This window comes from Mobula birostris, chromosome 5 (assembly GCF_030028105.1).
Source record: "Mobula birostris isolate sMobBir1 chromosome 5, sMobBir1.hap1, whole genome shotgun sequence".
In the NCBI taxonomy this organism is placed as follows: Eukaryota; Metazoa; Chordata; class Chondrichthyes; order Myliobatiformes; family Myliobatidae; genus Mobula; species Mobula birostris.
The window spans coordinates 82,683,821-82,704,520 of record NC_092374.1 but is presented as its reverse complement, the minus strand read 5'-3'; the positions used below and the strand labels follow the sequence as shown (position 1 = coordinate 82,704,520).

The following is a 20,700-nucleotide window of genomic DNA, read 5'->3' as shown; positions in this document are numbered from 1 at the left end:
CTACACAGGATGGAAATCAGCTGTAGAGAGTTGTAAACTCAGTCAGATCCATCATGGGCACTAGCCTCTGTAGTATCCAGGACATCTTCAAGGAGCGATGCCTCAAAACCCAGCGTTCATCATTAAGGCCCCCATCACCCAGGACATGCCCTCTTATTGCACCACCTGGAAGGAGGTACAGGAGCCTGAATGTGCACACTCAATGATCCAGGAACAGCTTCTTCCCCTCTGCCGTCTGATTCTTGCATTCAATGTCCATTCATGAATACTACCTCACTACATTTTTTCCTCTCATTTTGAACTACTTATTTAATTTAACCTTTATATATACACACTCTTATGATAATTTACAGTTTTTATCATGTATTGCAATGTACTGCTGCCACATAACAAATACCAGGGATATTAAACCTGATTCGGACTGTGTAGACCAGGGGTTCCCAACCTGGGACCCGCAGACCTCTTGCTTCATGGTATTGACCCATGGCATAAAAACGGTTGCAAACCCCTGCTCTCGAGGGATTTGGGCCAAATGAGGTTTAGCAGTTACTTGAACAACAAACCAAATCTGCTGAGAAACTGAGTGAGGGACTCGACACTGTATGACGCGCTTCCCAGTAACTGAGTTCCAAGTCAAAAAGAGCACGCTTGATCCTTTATTACGAAACCCACAAAGACAAATCTTATGTATTCAATTGAATTAACTTTATTTCTTACATCCTTCAAATACATGAGGAGTAAAAATCTTTACATTACATCTCCATCTAAATGTGCAATCTTAGTAATTTATAATAAATAGAACAGTCAATGTAACATAGAAATACACTCAAATCAGCGTGAGTTAATCAGTCTGATGGCCTGGTGGAAGAAGCTGTCCCGGAGCCTGTTGGTCCTGGCCTTTATGCTGCGGTACCGTTTCCCGGATGGTAGGAGCTGGAATAGATTGTGGTTGGGGTGACTCAGGTCCCCAATGATCCTACAAACCCTTTTTTCACACCTGTCCTTGTAAACGTCCTGACTCATGGGAAGTTCACAGCTACAGATGTGCTGGGCTGTCCGCAACACTCTCTGCAGAATCCTGAGATTAAGGGAGGTACAGTTCCCATACCAGACAGTGAAGCAGCCAGTCAGGATGCTCTCAATTGTGCCCCTGTAGAAAGTTCTTCGGATTTGAAGGCCCATACCAAACTTCTTCAACCGTCTGAGGTGAAAGAGGCACTGTTGTGACTTTTTCACCACACAGCTGGTGTGTACAGACCACATGAGGTCCTTGGTGATGTGGGTTTGAGGAACTTAAAGCTGTTCACCCTCTCAACCCCAGATCCATTGATGTCAATAGGGGTTAGCCCGTCTCCATTCCTCCTGTAATCCACAACCAGCTCCTATGTTTTTGCGACTTTGAAGGAGAGGTTGTTTTCTTGACATCACTGTGTCAGGGTGATGATTTCTTCCCTGTAGGCCACCTCGTTATTGTTTGACATTAGGCCAATCAATGTAGTGCTGTCAGCAAATTTAATTAGCAAACTAGAGCTGTGGGTGACAACACAGTCATGGGTATACAGGGAGTAAAGGAGGGGACTTAGTACACAGCCCTGAGGGGCTTCTGTATTGAGAGTTGAGGGTTGGAGGTGAGGGAGCCCACTTTTACCACGTGCTGGTGATCTGACAGGAAGTTCAGGATCCGGCTGCACAAGGCAGGGTCAAGGCCGAGGTCTCCGAGCTTCCTGTTGAGCCTGGATGGAATTATGGTGTAGAATGCTGAACTGTAGTCCAAGAACAGTATCTTCACATAAGCATCCTTCTTCTCCAGATGTGTAACGGCAGTATATGGAGCAGTGACTATTGCATCGTTTGTTGGTAGGTGAATTGTAGGGGGTCCATTTGGGTGGTAGCATGCTGCAGACGTAGTCCTTGACCAGCCTCTCAAAGCATTTGCTTATTATTGAGGTGAGTGCGACAGGACACCAGTCGTTCAGGCATGTTACCTTGGTCTTTTTAGGTACAGGGACAATGGTGGATAATTTAAAGCAGGAGGGCACTCTACACTGGGAGAGAGAGAGATTAAAAATGTCAGTACACACACCAGCCAGTTGTGCTGCGCACATCCTGAGTACCCGCCCTGGGATGCCGTCCGGTCCCGCAGCCTTGTGACTGTCCACTCGTTGGAAACATCTGCGGAACTCAGCCAGCGGTGGCTTTCCTCGGAGGCTCAGAGTTAGTGATATTGAACTGAGCGTAAGAGCGGTTGAGCTCATCTGGGAGAGAGGCTGCGATATTGGCAGCACCACTATGTTTGGCTTTGAAGTCTGTGACGGTATGCAACCCTCACATGTCACGTATTCATTGTGAATCTTGACTCAATCTTGTCCCTGTATTGTTGTTTCACAGCCTGAGAACTTTGCGCAGAGCCTAGCTGCTTTTCTTGAGCTCCTGCTGATTGCTGGCAGCATAAGCTCCATGTCGTGATAAAAAGTTAACAAACCTGTCGTTGCGATAGCGAACCAAGCAGAATGAGTGAAGTTAATATCACCAAATTAGAGAGAAAGCAGTAAACTAAAAGATACTCGTTCCCTGGAAGGCTCTAACTATAACGGCACATAGTTCGAAGTATGTATACATTATACAACCTTGAGATTCGTCTCCTAACAGGCAGCCACAAAACAAAGAAACCCAAAAGAACACAAACACGAGGAAATCTGCAGATGCTGGAACTTCAAGCAACATACACAAAAGTCCTGACGAAGGGTCTCGGCCCGAAACTTCGACTGTACCTCTTCCTAGAGATGCTGCCTGGCCTGCTGCGTTTACCAGCAACTTTTATGTGTGAAACCCAAAAGAACCCGTTTTAAAAAAAGACTGTCAAATACAGAGATAAGCCGATCAACAAACAATAAAAGTAAGTAAGTAGTATTTAGAACGAAAGTGAACTCACAGACACGAAGCCCAGAACAGCTGGAGCAGGCCACAGCCTAGGCCTCAGTTCAGCACAGCGCCGGAGCCAAGTAAATATTGCAGAGCCCCCAGACACAAAGCCTGGAGCAGCCAGAGCAGGCCAGAAAGAGCGAATGTGACGATACTCATTTGCTTCTACCACGCCTTAACCCACATGACAAATAACCATAACCCATAATAAACGTTCAACACAAAATTCAATACAGACAGAAAATAGATATGTGGCTCCTACAGCAGGCAAATAGGACCAGCTTGGATGGGCACCTTGATCAACATGGACCAGATGGGCTGAAGGGCCTGTTTTTGTATGACACTACCCAATTCCTCAGTTAGGAAAGGCTGCATCTGGCATCATTGGTGGGGGAGGTAGGCTGGGAGAATCAGATTTCAGAATCAGAATCAGTTTTAATATCACTGGCCTGTTGTAAAATTGTTTGCTTGTTTTCGGCAACAATACAGTGGATTCTGGTTAATTGGGGCAGCTGCTTTTTTAGGACAACTCTTCAAGAACAAAAATGAATTGAGAAAATATCCAGGATTCCCTTCGTTTATTTGGGACAGGAGTCTGTTGTTGGACAGTTTCTAACTAGCGTCAGTCACATGCACTCGTGTGGCTGGTGGACACTACACTGTGCTTAGAGTGAACAGAGCAGTTTTTAAATAGCATTAGTTGTATGCATTTACTTCAAGATCATTTCATGTAATTTCCAGTTGTTGTTGTTCAGTTGTTAAGTCGAGACTGATGGACAATAGGGTCCATAGGGTTTTTGTGGCAGGATACGGAAGTAGATTACCTGGCCTTTCTTCCGTGCATATACTGCAGCTGTCCAGGTTGGGACCCGGCTGGATTTGAACTCAGGACCATCTGCCTTGAAGTCCAGTGCTGATGCCACTGCACCACCAGCCGGCCCATCATTTCCAGTACACAAGTGTAAAGGAGAACAAAACAATTGCTACTCCAGATCCAATGCAGCACAAAAAAACCCACAAAGATAAAGAACACAATTTTAAAAAACATACGCTACACAAGGTAACTTCTATACAGAGATTGACTGTATGTCCAGAAAGTGATGCTATGTCGTACATAAGATGAATGACGGGAAATAATGTAGTGGTGGAGTTAATGGGCTGAGCTGTTGATCAGTTGTACTAATTGGGGAAAGTAACTGATTTTACGTCTGGTGGTCCTGGCACTGGCACGCTGCGCCTTCGAGCCCAAACCCTGGAGCACACACAAACTCGGAAGGGTTCAACAAAACCAAGAATGGGTGAACGTTTGGTTGATCACCGAGCTTGGCAAAGTTTGCAGGCGTTTCGGCTCCAATCAAGAAACCATCGTCAGTGTGAAGTTGAGGACGTTGTCTCCTCAGAATGCCCCCTTATATACTTCTCCAGGGTCTGATTGGATAGTGATTAGATGTCATGATCTGGTTGGCTGGTTGAAAACACTGTGAACAGTGTAGCAGTAGAAACTTCCGATTGGCTAGCTTTGAGTGAGGTCCATTGGAAGTGTTTGATTGGCTGTCCAGATCTTGAGATTACTGGTGATTCGTTATCTGTTGACATAGTTGTTTCTCTATTCTCTGGAAGGGTTCATATTCCAGATCTATGTCGATGTGTTTGTTGATGGATCCTTCTGTAGGGAACCATGCTTTAAGAAATTCCCATTCTTTTCTTGTTCTTACTTGGGTCAAGACTCTGGCTGTCATCCAGTTGAAATGGTATCCTCCTTTGTCCTCATGAGCTGATGCTAGTGAGAGCGGGCCGTGCCTTCTGCTCACTAACTGATGCTCATGTAGCCAGACTGATCGTTTTCTTCCTGTTAAATCAACGCGGTACTTGTTGCAGTCACTGGATTTTGTAGACAACAATTGTTCTAACAGTCACATTTTGTTGTGCTTTGGGTTTTGATAGGTTCCTCCTCAGTTGTAGTTGGTTGGTCTGAAACAACATCACAGTTGCTTACAAACTGACTGGACAGCGAAACAAACACTTCCAAAGGACCTTCCTTGAAGCTAGCCAGTCAGAATTTTCTACTGATAAACTGTTCACAGTGTTTTGAACCAGCCAACCAGATCACAATATCTAATCAATATCCATTTGGACTCCAAAGTATATAAGCTGCCATTCTGAGGAGAAAACGCCCTCAACTGCGCACTGATGTTGGCTTCTCGATTGGAGCCAAAATGTCTGCAAACATTTTGCCAAGCTCTGCGATCAACCAAACCTCCAAATAGCCAACCTGAACTACCAGTATTCCACAATATTTTAAAAAAACTCAGAATTTTATTAACTACATTGAACAAAACAGCTGAACTTCTAAGGTTGTGGATAACTCAGCCAAACCTACATGAAGCAAGGATCAAGACAACCAAGCAATGAGGGGTTAGCACTGCCCCTTTAAATACACTCTGGGTCTGATAAAACCTCAGACTAATTATGAGCTAACAAATAACTCTTCTAATCAGAGACAAAAGTCTAAGGATATTTAATTGGACACCTGGAAAGTCCCAGAGAATTAATTGGAATTAATCACGGACAACTGCAACTTAAATGTAAACTACTGAAGACCAAATAATAATAATGAATAAAAAACCCAAAATGCAACAATACAGATAATTATAATTAGTAAAACACACAAGATATAAACAAACTCAGAGCTGTCAGAATAAACTACTGATGACCCAAGTTCATGACAGGCATTTAGCATCCTCCCTGATGGGAGTGGGACAAACAGTCCATGAACAGGGTGGGTGGGATCCTTACTGGCCCTTTCCCAGCACCCTTCTGTGTTCAAAAAGCAGCACTTTTTGTCACTGATAGCTGGCAAGAAATAAGCAGTAGGACAATTCAGAACTGTTTTGCTCTCTGCGGTTTCAAGCATTCAGGTTTGGGGATTCCAGAAATGGCCAGGAGTGAAAGTGAAATGATTTCACGCCTTCAACAAGTTAGGGACTATGAAGAATTTGAAGGTATTGACAATTAGCTTGAATGTTACATTGAAAATGAAGACTTGAAGGATGCAATTGTCAAAATCATATTATGAACACAGTCCATTAACTGCACTAGGTGTCTGCACTGATTTTGTTAATTTACAGTCAATCAAAAGAACACTGCACTGCAACGTCAATAACTTTTAGAAACTAATACAGTTTTGTAGCACTGTATTTGTAGTTTTCGGTATTTCGTTTAAATGCATAGTTTGTTACTCAGTGAAATGGTAGTTTTTCTTTTTATACCTTATTAACTATTTCCATGAAACCTCGGCTAATCATGGCAGCAAGTTAATTGGGCCAAATGTAGTGCATAAGATGGTGCCAGCGACCGCTGGTACTACGAAGCACTGTGCTAACCACTACACTACCATGCATAGGTCAATTGTTGTGAATGGAATTTGTGTTATCTCTAGTCCCAGTGTGAGATGACCACAATCGGTTTTTCCTTTCTCTTTGTTCTCTTGGTTATGCCTTGTTCATTCTTTCCTCTTGTAACACCTAATAAAATACAATAGCAAGGATGTAATGTTGAGCCTTTATAAAGCACTGGTGAGGCCTCACTTGGAGTATTGTGAGCAATTTTCAGCCCCTATCTAAGGAAGGATGTGCTGACTTCAGAGAGGGCTTAAAGGATTTCACGAGAATAACTCCAGGAATGAAAGGTTTACTGTATAAGGAGCGCTTGATGGCTCTGGGCCTGTACTCGCTGGAATTTAGAAAAATGAGGGGGGATCTCATTGAAACCTATTGAACGTTGAAAGGCCTTGATCAGGGGTCCCCAACATGGGGTCCACACACACCTTGGTTAATGGTATTGGTCCATGGCATATAAAAGGTTGGGGATCCCTGGGGATAGAGGGGATGTGTAGAGGGTGTTTCCTATAGTGGGGGAAGTCTAAGACCAGAGGACATGGCTTCAAAATAGAAGGACGCCGCTTTAGAACTGAGAGGAGGATTTAGGCAGCGTGTGGTGAATCTATCGAGTTTGTTGCCACAGGTAGCTGTGGAGGCGACGTCACTGTATTTAAGGTGGTGGTTGATAGGTTCTTGATTAGTCAGGATGCGGAAGGTTATGGGGAGAAGGCAGAAAATTGGGGCTGAGAAGGAAATGGATCAGCCGTGATGAAATGGAGGAGCAGACTCGATGGGCCAAATGGTCTAATTCTGCATCTATATCTTATGGTCTAAAACCATCATAAGCAGCAAGTTTTAGCCTCATTTGTGACTTTCGCAGAACCCTTGTAATACAAAAGCAGCTGGGTCCAACAGCTCGCTGGCTGGTCTCTCCTTACTGTGAGATCTCTGTAATATCAGTGTGCTCCTGCTGAGACATACAGCTATTAACAAATCTTTTTACTAAAGGTCATAACTCCTATCTCAACATAGTGTCTGCTACAGTATATCAAAGGCAATACCACAGAATACCAGGATCTTAAAGTGCACCTAACAGCATACTTTGCAAAAGTCTCTTCATCTTCCCCACTGCCACACCAGCACTTAAAACATTCAGTGTGAATCATTCAGTGTGAATTTTCAATTAGGCATTGAAGCCCTTTGTAAAGCTTAGTGCACAGAATTAAACTGCAGTCCAAACATAGAACAGTACAGCGCAGGAAATGGGCCCTTCAGACATCATTAACCACAATCAGTTGAACCCCAACTCCAAGAGGATCACAACCTTACTGTAGGGTTTGGAGGCTTGCGTGCCTCGATGACCCACAGAGCCATGTTGGTTGGAGTCACAGCTTTATGCTTTGGCTCTTGGTAGAAGCAAGTCAAACAGGCTAAGAGTGGCCCACCGGTCCTCCAGGTTCAGGGGTTCAGTTCAGGGCTGACAACCCTGACTGGTCAAACAAAACTGTTATGGAAACAGCAATGAAGAATCCTTCTCCATCTGAGCGTGGCAGTATTCCTGAAACTCCACCTGGGGACTTGCGTGACTAACAGTAGTGAAAACTGAGAGGAAATTACTGACACGACAAAGGAAGCCTTGAACGTCGCTAGAGATGGAGAACCTCGTTGCTGCCCTAAACGTCAGCGGAGTAACTAAACTAATATATTCTGCTTGAAAAATTACCATTTCCCTCCATTCGCTCCATATTTAGGTGCATATCAACCAGTTTCTTAAATGCTTCTGTCATATTTGTTCTACCACTGTTCCTGGCAGGTCTTTCTAAGCACACACCATGCTCCATGTAAAAACCTTTGCTCCACACCTCCCCTTTGAACTTGCCCAGCCACAGCTTAAATGCATACCTCCTAGTATTAGACATTTGAACCCTAGGAAAAAGATACTGTCTTCATCCCTGTAAGTAGCCAAAGTGCTACACGTGCCGATACACCACCTCCCTCACCTCCATTTCCCCCGGGATTAATAAAGTATGACTATGATTAAGGCCCAAACAGTCTTTCCAGGTGAGGCAACACTTCACTTGTGAATCTGATGAGGTTATCCATTGTGTCCGGTGCTCCCAGTGCAGCCTCCTCTACACTGGTGAGACCCGTCGTAAATGAGAGGACAGCTTTGTCAAACGCCTCCACTCTGTCCACCAAAAACGGATCTTCCCGGTGGCCAAGCATTCTAATTTTGATTCCCATTACAACATGTCGGTCCATGGTCTCCTCTTCTGCCACAATGAGGCCACCTCTGGGCGGAGGAGCAACACCTTATATTCCGTTTGGGTGGCCTCTGAACTACTGGCATGAATATCGATTTCTCCTTCTGGTAAAAAGAAATTCTCTTCCCCCTCCCCTCATCTTCTATTCCCCACTCTGGTCTCTTACATCTTCTCACCTGCCTATTACACCCCCGGTCCCCTCCTCTTTCTCTTTCTCCTATGGTCCACTCTCCTGTCCTCTCCAGCCCTTGACCTTGCCTACCCACCTAGCTTCACCTGTCACCTTCCAGCTGTCCTCCTTCCCCTCCCCCACCTTTTTATTCTGGTGTCTTCCCCTTCCTTTCCAGTCCTGAAGGAGGATCTCAGCCCGAATCGTCGACTGTTTATTCTTCTCCACTGATGCTGCCTGACCTGCTGAGTTCCTGCAGCAGTTTCTGTGCATTACCCTCTACTCTATCTGTGCCTCTCATAATCTTACCAACTTCTGACAGGTCTCCTCTCAGCCTCCAAAATTCCGGTTAAAACAACCCAAGTGTGTCCAGCCTCTCCTTATAGCTCATATAGCACCTTTGGTGGGGGAACATGTCGCGTCCTTTTCAAGATGGTTAGTCCACCTTTGGTCCCCACCTGGCATTCAGCTCTCACCTGTGGCTCCCCGTAGCTGTTTGCATGCGACAGCAGCCACACCCTGGGCAACGGCTTCGACAAGCCGGCTAAACCAGGCGAGGGTAGCCGACGGGTCTCAAACCCTCGGTGAGATAGGGAGTTGTCTATCCCAGCATGTGAAGACAGACTCCGGCGGATTGAGCGGACGAGACCAATGGAAGGTCCAACGGTCAAGAAGGCGGTCTCTGCAAGCGTCGTGGAACGTGTAGAGCAGGACAAGACACAGAAGACGTCCCGGTCATCCACTGCACCTAGTCCCATCTCCAGCCGTCTAGACTCTGTCTTGCCACTGGATCCAGATGGGAATTGGGAAGAGAGAGTGAGGCTGACGCTGCGCAAGTCTCCCTCACTTAAATCCAAATCACACGCTAGTCTTGACACCATCAATGGTGTCGAGGTCTTCATCGACGACGACAATGGACGAACATGGATGGAATAGCTCATAGACTCTAATGCAGGCAGCATCCAATTCTGCACCAAAGCTTTATTGCAAACTGATGCAAGTTGAGGTTCCAATGAGTTCCTTCAATTGTTTTTTTCCCCACTCCAGATTCCAGCAACTGCAATCTCTGTGTCTCTATGATTCCAATTAACTTTAGTCAAAATCTCCCTTTTCTGTGAAAATACAGAGTGGAACAGGCTCTTCGACCCACCATCTGCAACCCGCTGTTCTAACCCTCGCCTAATCACAGGACAACTTACAATGACCAATTAACCACTACAAATTTGGACAGTGGGAGGAAGCCAGAGCACTTGGAAGAAACCCATGTACACACAGGAAAGAACATACAAACTCGCTTACAGAGGATGCCGGAATCGAACTCTGAACTCCAAACTTTGAACTTCCTGACCATCGCAGAGGAATCACAGAGGAATTTTATTTTATATACAGAGTGGTAATTATATGAGACAAGGTGCCAGAGGAGCAGGACATGGAATCTGATACGATTGAAGAGAGTATTAAAGAGACACTTATATCATCATGTATGGTTTGGATGATCATGTTCACATGACCAAGATTGTTCTTGGCAAACTTTTCTGCAGAAGCAGTTTGACATGGCCTTCCTCTGGGCATTGTCTTTACAAGATGGATGACCCCAGCCATTATCAATACTCTTCACAGATTTCCTGCCTGGTGTCAGCGGTTGCATAACCAGGACTTGTGATATGCACCGGCTGCTCATACGACCATCCACCACCTGCTCCCAAGGCTTCTTGCGATGCTGACCTCGGGGCTAAGCAGATGCTACACCCTGCCCAAGGGTGACCTGCAGGCTAGTGGAGGGAAGGAGCGCCTTACACCTCCTTTGACAGAGACATATCTCCATCCTGCCAACTGACACTTACATGGACAAGGAATAGAAGGATAGGGACGAAACCCAGGAAAATAGGATTAGTGCGTTTAGGCAAAATGGGTCAGAATGAAGTTTGCTTGCATGGATTAAACTTGGGTTAGACCAAACTTGGAGTACTGTGTGCAGCTCTGGTCACCCCATTACAAGTAGGATGTGGAGGCTTTGGAGAGGATGCAGAAGAGCTTCACCAACATGCTGCCTAGCTTTGTGAGTATGAGTTAGAAGGCTTGATAGACTTGGTTTCCCTAGAGTGTCAAAGGCTGAGGAGAGACCAGATAAAAGTTTATAAAACTATGAGAGACAAGGGCGCTACGGTTAACGCGAATCTATTACAGCTTGGGGTGTTCCAGAGTTCAGAGTTCAATTCCGGTGGAGTTCTGTACGTCCTCCCTGTGGAATGTGTGAGTTTTCTCCGGGTGCTCCAGTTGCTCCCACAGTCCAAAGACATTTGAGTGGGTTAATCGGTCATCGTAAGTTGTTTTGTGATTAGATTAGGGTTAATCAGTGGCTGCTGGGGAGGCACGGCTCAAAGGGCTGGAAGGGCCTGTATCACTCAGTAAATAAATGGATAGACAGATGAACAGATATATACAATTGATAGAGCAGTCACTCAGTCTTTTTCTTAGTGTAGCAATGTCAAACACCAGCATTTAATGTAAGTGTGGAAAAGTTCATAGGAGATGTATGGGTTAAATATTTTGTTGACACAGTGAGATGGAAGTCTAGAACAGGCTGCCAGGGGAGGTGGGGGAGGCAGATACGGTAGAGGTGTTTAAGAGGCATTTAGACACATGGCGGAAGAGATTTAGTTTAATTTGGCATCACGTGCCAACACAGACATTATGGGCCGAAGGGCCTGTTTCTGTGCTGTACTGTTCTATATCATTGTAGGCTGAAGGGCTGGTTTCTGTGCTGTATTGTTCTACAGCATTGTGGGCCGAAGGGCCTGTTTCTGTGCTGTAGATCCTGTTGGCACAGTGGCTCTATGATTAAGGGTCCCTAATGTTTACTTTGCTATTCTCTATTTGGAAAGAGTTTTTTTTTTAAGACCATAAGATGTAGGAGCAGAATTAGGCTATTTAGCCGATTAAGTCTGCTCCGCCATTTCATCATGGCTGATCCAAGTTTTCTCTTAGCCCCAGTGTCCGGCTTTCTCCCCATATCCCTTCATACCCTGACCAATCAATAATCTATCAACTTCTGCCTTAAATATACATAAAGACTTGGCCTCCACAGCTGCTTGTGGCAAAGAATTCCACAGATTCTACACTCTCTGGCTAAACAAATTCCTCCTTATCTCCTTTTTAAAGGGCATCCCTAATCCTTCTGAGTTCTAGGCCCACAGCCATCAAACGCTCTTCATATGACAAGTCATTTAATCCTGGAATCATTTTCATGAACCTCCTTTGAATCTTCTTCAGTTTCAGCACATCCTTTCTAAGATAAGGGGCCCAAAACTGCTCACAATACTCCAAGTGAAGCTTCACCAGTGTTTCATAAAGTCTTAATATTACATCCTTGCTTTTATGTTCTAGTCATCTCAAAATAAATGCTAACATTGCATTTGCCTTCCTCACCACAGACTCAACCAGCAAGTTAACCTTTAGGGAATCCTGCACAAGGACTCCCAAGTCCCTTTGCACCTCAGTTTTTTGTATTTTCTCTCCATTTAGAAAATAGTCAACCCCTTCATTTCTTCTACCAAAGTGCATGACCATACACTTCCCAACACGGTATTCTATCTACCATTTATTTGCCCATTCTCCTAATCTGTTTCAGTCCTTCTGTAGCCTCTCTACTTCCTCAAAACTACCTGCACCTCCATCTATCTTCATATCATCTGCAAATTTTGCAACAAAGCCATTAATTCCATCATCCAAACCATTGACATACAATGTAAAAAGAATTGGTCCCAACACAGACCCCCGTGGAACACCACTAATCGCAGGCCAGAAAAGGCTCCATTTATTCCCATTCACTGCCCCCTGCCAGTCAGCCACTGCTTTACCCATGCTAAAATCTTTCCTCTGATAACATGGTCTTGGAGCTTGTTAAGCAGCCTCATGTGTGGCACCTTGTCAAAGACCTTCTGAAAATCCAAGTACACAACATCAAGCAATTTTCCTTTGTCTAACCTGCTTGTTATTTCTTCAAAGAATTCCAACAGACTTGTCAAGCAAGATTTTCCCTTAAGGAAACCATCCTGACCATGGTCTATGTTATTATGTATCTACCAAGTACCCTGAGATCTCATCCTTAGCAATCAACTTCAACATCTTCCCAACTGCTGAGGCCAGTCTAACTGGCCTATAGCTTCCTTTCTTCTGCCTCTCTCCCTTCCTGAAGAATGCAGTGACATTTGCAATTTTGCAGTCTTCCAGAATCTAACGATTCTTGAAAGATCATTACTGATGTCTCCACAATCTCTTCAGGCACCTCTCTCAGAACTCTGGTGTTTCAAGAGTTTCTCCACATCTGAGATATAAAGGGATTTGGCAGTTCTCATGCAGGATCCACTGAAGGTTAGTTTGCTGGTTGACTCAGTGGTGAGGAAGGCAAGTGCGATGTTAGCATTTATTTCAAGAGGACTAGAAAATAAAAACAAGGAAGTAATGTTGAGGCTTTATAAGGCACTGTTGAGGACTCACTTGGAGTATTGTGAGCAGTTTTGGGCCCCTTAGCTAGGAAAGGATGTGCTGACATTGGAGAAGATTCAAAGGAGGTTCACAAGAATGATTCTGTGATTGAAGATATTGCCATATGAAGAGCGTTTGATGGCTCTGGGCTGGCACTCACTGTAATTCAGAAGAATAAGGGGAAACTACATTGAAACTTATCGAATGGTGAAAGGCCTTGATAAAGTGGATGTGGAGAGGATGTCTCTATGGTGGGGGAGTCTAAGACCAGACGACACAGCTTCAGAATAGAAGGGCATCCTTTTAGAACAGAGTTGAGGAGAAATTTCTTTAGCTGAGGAGTGGTAATCTGTGGAATTTGTTGCTAGGTAGCTGTGGTGTCTTTATGTATGTCTAAGACAGAGGTTGATAGATTCTTGATTAGGCAGGGTTGAACGGATACAGCGGATCCATACCTTATGGTTTTAGCCGGAGTAAGGCCCAACATGAGAACCGGTTAGGTAAACAGGTTCAGAGAAAGGAACACACCTGGTTAAAGGCTGAATGACCCGAGTCTTGAACTTGTGTTTCAACAGGTCCCGGTGAAGTTCTTCAAAGTGTTTGAACTTCTTCTTCAGTGTCCAGGTGAAGTCCCCGTGGGTGATCCTCATCATGTACACGGTACTCGGCCGAACCTTGGCAATGGTGGGAGAGGGGAGAAGTAACAGGTTAGTTGGGATTTAGACCATCAGACACAGGAGCTGAATCAGGCCGTGGCTGATTTACTATCCCTCTCAACCCCATTCTCCTGCCTTCTTCCCGTAACCTTTGACACCCTGACCAATCAAGAACCTATCAACCTCTGCTTTAAAAATACCCAAAGACTTGGCCTCCACAGCTGTCTGTGGCAATGAATTTCACAGATTCACCATCCTCTGGCTAAAGAAATTCCTCCTCATCACCGTTCTAAAGGATTGCCCCTCTGTTCTGAAGCTGTTTCCTCTGGTCTTAGTGAAGAATGGCTAGGAATGAATTCCACAGATTCATCACCCTCTAGCTAAAGAAATTCTTTTACATCTTCATTCTCAAGCAGGAGGTCCCAAACTTTTTTATGACAATGGGCCTTACAACTAACAGGGGAAACTGCGGACCCCTGATTGGGAACCCCTGTAAAGGGGCATCCTTCTACTCTGAGGCTTATTCTCTGATCCTAGACTACCCACCACTCATCTGAAGCATTCTCTCTAAACTCCAGCGAGTGCAGGCGCAGGGCTATCAAACATTCTTCGTATGTTAACCCTTTTATTCCTGGGATCGTTCTGGGGAACTTCCTCTGAACCAAACTTGTACAGCACCAGTACTGATTATCCACCACCCCCATCACTCTCACACAGATCACCTTGCTAGTTTTAGAATTCAAAGTAAATTTATTGTCTAATACGACGTTAGTATTCATTTTATTTCAGGCATTTACAGGAAAAAAGATATTGAGTAGAATTTTACTAAAACTATACATACACGGATAAAGAACCAATGTACAAAAGACAAACCGTACAAATAAAAAAAATACTGAAAAATAATGAGTTGCAGAGAGTCTTTGAAAGTGAGTCACACACACAAAATGCCGGAGGCCCTGACCTGGTGAATTCCTCCAGCATTTTGTTTGTGTTGCTCGGATTTCCAGTATCTGCAGATGTTCTCTTGGTTGTGATTTGAAAGTGAGCCTGTAGTTTGTAGAATAAGTTCAGAGTAAAGGTGAGTAATGTTATCCATGCCACTTCAAGAGACTGATGGTTGCAGGGGAATTGTTCCTGAGCCCGGTGATGTGGAGCTCAGGCTCCTGTACCTCTGGCCTGACGGCGGCAGCAGCAACAAGAGGGTACTACCTCGATGTACTGGTGTGATGAAATGATCTCAAACATCAGAAATCCAGAGCAACACACACAAAATGCTGGAGGAACTCAGCAGGTCAGGCAGCATCTGTGGAAAAGAGTAAACAGTCGACATTTTGGGCTGAGACCCTTCATCAGGACTGGAAAGAAAGAGGGGAGGTCAGAGTAAGAAGGTGGGGGGAGGGGAGGAAGAAGTAAAAGGTGGTAGGTGACAGGTGAAATCGGGAGAGGGGGAAGAGGTGAAGTAAAGAGCTGGGAAATTGATTGGTGAAAGAGATAGAGGGCTGAGGGGTGGAAGGGGATCTGATAGAAGAGGACAGAAGACCATGGAAGAAAGGGAAAGAGGAAGAACACCAGAGGGAGGTGATGGGCAGGTAAGAAGAGAAAGTGTGATAGGAAAACAAAAATGGGGAATGCCGGGGGTGGGGTAATTACTGAAGGTTCAAGAAATCAATGTTCATGCCATCAGGTTGGAAGCTTCCTCATTGGAATATAAAATGTTGCTCCTCCAACCTGAGTGTGGCCTCATCACAGCCATAGGGGAGACTGACATGTTAGAATGGGAATGGTAAGTAGAATTGAAATGGGTGGTTTCTGGGAGATCTGTATGGATGGCAAGCAAGACCACAAGAAACTGTGGGGAGTTGTGGACGCTGCCCAGTCCTTGACAAACGCCATCTGCCTCTCTAGGCACTAACTGTGTCTACACTTCTTACTGTCTCAGAAAGGCAGTCGACATGTGGAAGTGGTCCATGGGGCAGAAGTGTGTAAACACACACCATCCCAGTATAAGACTATTGAATGAACCTCTTGTACATTGAAGATAGATTGTGATGTCAACAGTTTATCTCCCCGTGGCCCTCGCTCTGTATTGTGTGCCTGCACTGCACCTTCTCTGTAACTGTAAAACTTTATTCTGCACACCATTACTGCTTTCCCTTGTACTACCTCAGGGACTTACAGCTTGAAATGATCCACATGAATGTCTTGAACAATTAAATTTTTCATTGTACTTCTGAACATATGACAATAATAAACCAGTACAGTACAGGAACAGGCCCTTCACCCAACAATCACCATCATCATTATGTTCCGTGTTGTATGACATCATCATTATGTGCTGTGTTGTGTGATGAGGGTGATCAGGGTCTTTCCATGACCACGATTGTTCTTTGCAAACTTTTCGACAGAGGTGGTTTGCCATTGCCTTCTTCTGGGCAGTGTCTGTACAAGACAGGTGACCTCAGCCATTACCAATACTCTTCAGAAATTGTCTGCCTGGCGTCAGTGGTCACATAACCAGGATTTGTGATATTTCCCAGCTGCTTGTATGACCATCCACCACCTGACCCCATGGCTTCACATGACCCTGACTAGTGGGGGGGTTGGGGAAGCTAAGCAGGTGTTACACCTTGCCCATGGGTGACCTGCAGGCTAGTAGAAGGAAAGAGCGCCTCACACCTCCTTTGGGAGAGAGGTATCTCCAACCCCATCACCCAGTCAGCCAACAATGCCTCTGTCAACTATAGTGCTAATTTGAATGAGTGCCGTCAGCCTGCATTTGGTTCATATCCCTCCCTGTTCTGTTTCTGTCTGAGAGACCACTGGTCCGGGTCCCTTCCTTCGGAGGAGCCGCTGGTTCTGATTGCTGCCCTCAGAGGGGCCACTGGTTCGTGTCCCTTCCTTCAGGGGGGTCACCGGTTCATGCTGCTTCCCTCGGAGGGGCTGCTGATTCAAATTGCTGCCCTCAGCTGGGTCTCCAGTCTCTTAGGGATGTTACTGAAATTCTGAGGTTTATGGACTGGACTGTAGTTTATATTGGCCTCTTTCAGTTCTATGTTTCTTTTTGTGTTCCCGCCCATTCTTTCTTGTTGCCGATTGGTGGGCTGGAGGTTTGGGGCTTGATGTTCTTGCTGTTGTTTCTCCACGTGGGTGGTCTGTTAGTTTTTGTGAGAGGGAGGGGTTGGGCTTGTGAGTTTTGGTTTGTTTTTCTTTTCATGCATGGGGGGATTACAACTAGAATGCGGGGGGGGCGGTTTGATGTCTTTCTTTCAACTGCTTCCACAGTTTTCTGTATTTTATGGCTATCTGTCGTATTCAGAGTTGTATTCTGCGTACATACTTTGATAGTAAAAAGAGCTGTGACCTATCAGCCTTATTCTCTCATAATTATATAAACCTCTGTCAAGACTCTACTCAACCTCTGATACCCCACAGAAAAGTTTGTCCAATCTCTCCTTACAGCTCATGCCCTCTAAGCCAGGCAGCATCATGGTGAACCTCTTCTGCACCCTCCACATCCTCCCTGACCACAGCTGCACACAATACTCCACATGCAGCCTAACCAAAGTTTTATACAGCAGCAACGTGACTTCCCAACACTACAGCCGACGAAGGCAAGCACATCACATGCTTTCCTTACCATCCTATCTACTTTCAGGGAGCTATGGACCAAAGAGTCTTCTCTGCAGCTTATTAGGAAAGCAACTCCATTGACAAGGAGGCCTCCTCTGACCACCTCCTCCATATCACCGTCAATTTTGGAGGATCATCCAGCACAGAATGGACCATTCAGCCTCACCTGCTCATACTAACATAGAACATACAGCACAGGAGCTGGCCACTCGGCCCACAATCTTGTGTCGAACCAGCTAAAAAGTAAATCACCCCCCCCCAAACATTAATCCCTCTTCCCTACACCATATCCAAATCCTTCCATCCTTCTTACATCCGTGTACCTATCCAAACGTCATGGGGAAGGTTTCGGGAGTAAACCCCGAGGGAAGAATCTGGAGCTGGAGTCCCTAAGGCAGTCCTACGTTGAGTTCAACATTGATTGGCAACTCCTGCAACGCCGCTGGTGCCGAACCGTATCAGGTCTCTGTCATTCTTAGGATTCATCAGCTGTGTGGAGAGGGGTAGCCTGCTACATGGGCAACAGCTTGCCCTCCATTTTGAACTGCCCAGGCTTGTGTATCTAGACAGCCAGGATGCAACATCCTGACCAACAGAGAGCCTCAGCAGTCAATAAGCCAACTGTCTTCAGAACTTAGAACAAGACAACGTGAATCCACGGGGGAGGAAAATGGGGGTCACCCTACCTTGATTCCTCGCAGATGTCGCTCAATGCCTTCGACATGTACGGTGACAGGTACGCCTTTCAGGAAGACCTGGCGGTTCTTCTCCCTGAATGGCTTTATGTTATACACCAGTAGAAATGGGCTGGGCAGGGTATCTGAAAATAAACATAGTACATAGACCAGTACAGCACTGGAAAAGGCCACTCCTCCAGCTGTGCTGAATTAATTGAACTAGTAATTAAATGTTTAACTAAACTAATCCCTTGTGCCTACACAATGCCCATATCCCTCCATTCTCTGCACGTTCACATGCCTATCTCAGAGGTGGGGGTGAGATGGAGGAGGGAGAGACCCGGGTTGGTAAGAGAGCTTGAGGGAAGAAATGGAAAAAGGTGAGGAGGGGGATAGGGGGTAGAGGGAGGAGAGAAGGCAGGAGGAACTGGGGGAGAAAGCAAGGAAGAAAGTGGGGAAGTGAGTGGGGAAGAGAGGGCAGAAAAGAAGAGGGGGGAGAGAGGCAGAGAGTGGGGGAGGGGACATTGAGGGATGAGAGGGTGTGGGAAAGGGAGGAGAGAGGAGGGAGGAGAGTGTTAGATGGGGGAGGCGGGCAAGTTTGAAGGAGGGAAGGGAGGAAAGGAAGAAAGAAGTAGTGAGATTGAGAATGAGGGTGAGGCAGAGATAGTGAGACAGACAGAAAGAGAGATAAGCAGGAGGCAGAGAGACAGGAGAAGGTGAGACATTGAGGGAGTGTGAGAGAGATGAGAATGGAGAGGGGAGAAGGCTCAGTGAACCGGGGACTCAGTTGAGTTGGTGCTTCTCCCTACTGTGCCCCTGCACTGCCAATGTAACGAATGTGCAGTTTGTTCTTATTTTAACTCATTGCCTCTCTCTCGGGTCGATCACATCGTTGAACACAGTGTAAAGAAACTACCAGGTCACCTGTGCTCTCCTCCCATTCGACATGGTCCACATCATCTACAACTGCATCCAGCTGCAGTTCACTTGGACTCAGCGGCGTCTGTGCGTCCAAGGTTGCTAAGTTTATGAACTCTTGAGACATCCTTCACGACAGGGGCACCCAGTCCATCAAAGGATCTGAGGAGAGACAGAAGACACATTCCAATACAGAGTGTGGAAAAGGGGAAGACATCAGTAGACAGATGACTGTGGGGACTGGTGTCGCCTCAGGAGATGCACAGACCACAATCAGACTCAGACACAAGAGTTTCTGCAGGTGCCCTCCTACAAGGAGTGCTGTCACAGGCCATGCCCTCTTCTCACATCTGCTATCAGGAAGGAGTACAGAGCCTTCGGTCCCACACCACCAGGTTCAGGAACAGTTATTATCCTTCAGCCATCAGGCTCTTGAACCAGCGTGGATAACTTCACTCACCTCAACTGATTCCACAACCAATGAACTTTTAAGGGCTCTACATCTCATGTTCTCAATGTGATATTATTTATTTATTTTGTTTTTCTTTATATATTTGCACATTGTTTTTTTTTGCACATTGGTTGTTTGTCAGTCTTTGCTTGTGTGTAGTTTTTCATTGATTCTATTACGCTTCTTTCTATTTACTGCAAATGCCCGCAAGAAAATGAATCACGGGGTTGTATATGGTGACATACATGTACTTTGATAATAAATTTATTTTGATTTGCTCAAGATTAAAGTTCAGACAAAATGCAGGAGAAACTCAGCAGGACAGGCAGCAGTTATGGAGGAAAATTAACAGTCGATTAGATCTTGGCACAAGACGTCAACTCTTTATTCTTTCCATAGATGCTGCCTGACCTGCTGAGCTCCTCCAGCATTTTGTGTGCGTGGCTATGAAATTTGTTGTTTTGTAGCAGCAACACAGCACATACTTAAAGACTACTAAAAGTTACAAAATAGATAGTGTGGTACACAAATAATATTCATGGACTTTTCATAAATCTGATAGCCCCACTTTGGGAAGAACGTTGAGACCTTACAAAGGGTGCAGAAGAGGCTTACCAAGATGCTGCATGATTTAGAGGGCATGTACTATCACGAGAGGCTGGATAAACGTGGGTTTTCTCTGAAGCGCAGGATACTGAGGGAATATCTGACAGAGGTTTATAAGAATGGTGGTAGAGGTGGTAGGGTTTGGAAGGATTCCCTCTGCAGGAAGACCACCATCTCATCTTAGGGTTTGGTGGGATTGACCCTCCATGAGGACCACAACCTCATCGTATGATTTGGTGGGATTGTTGCTCCAGGATGACCACAACCTCATTGTAGGGTTTGGAGGGATTGACCCTCAAGGAGGTTCTCAACCTCATTGTAGGGTTTGGAGGCTTGCATGCTTCAATGATCCAGAGAGCTATGTTGGCTGGAGTCAGTGCTCTGGCTCTTGGTAGGGTCACCCATGTGAAACAGGTCAAAGGGTAGAGGCCAAACTAAGAGTGGTCCACTGGTCCTCCAGGTTCAGGGGTCAGGGGTCAGTTCAGGACTAACAACCCTGACTAGTTAAACAAAATTGTTCCGGAGACAGTAATGAAGAA

General features: G+C 45.5%; 1 protein-coding gene across 1 annotated transcript in view; it reads right to left on the bottom strand.

The window, feature by feature from the left end:
- LOC140197806 (phospholipase D1-like) overlaps window positions 1-20,700 on the bottom strand; it is a 158,602-nt gene that overhangs the window by 88,402 nt on the left and 49,500 nt on the right. Inside the window, exons 2-4 of the mRNA XM_072258268.1 lie at window positions 19,111-19,266; window positions 18,196-18,329; window positions 13,752-13,897 (exon numbers count right to left, since the gene is read on the bottom strand). Coding sequence (XP_072114369.1) covers window positions 13,752-13,897; window positions 18,196-18,329; window positions 19,111-19,231 — 401 coding nt within the window. The 5' untranslated portion in view covers window positions 19,232-19,266. The remainder of the gene's footprint in view (window positions 1-13,751; window positions 13,898-18,195; window positions 18,330-19,110; window positions 19,267-20,700) is intronic.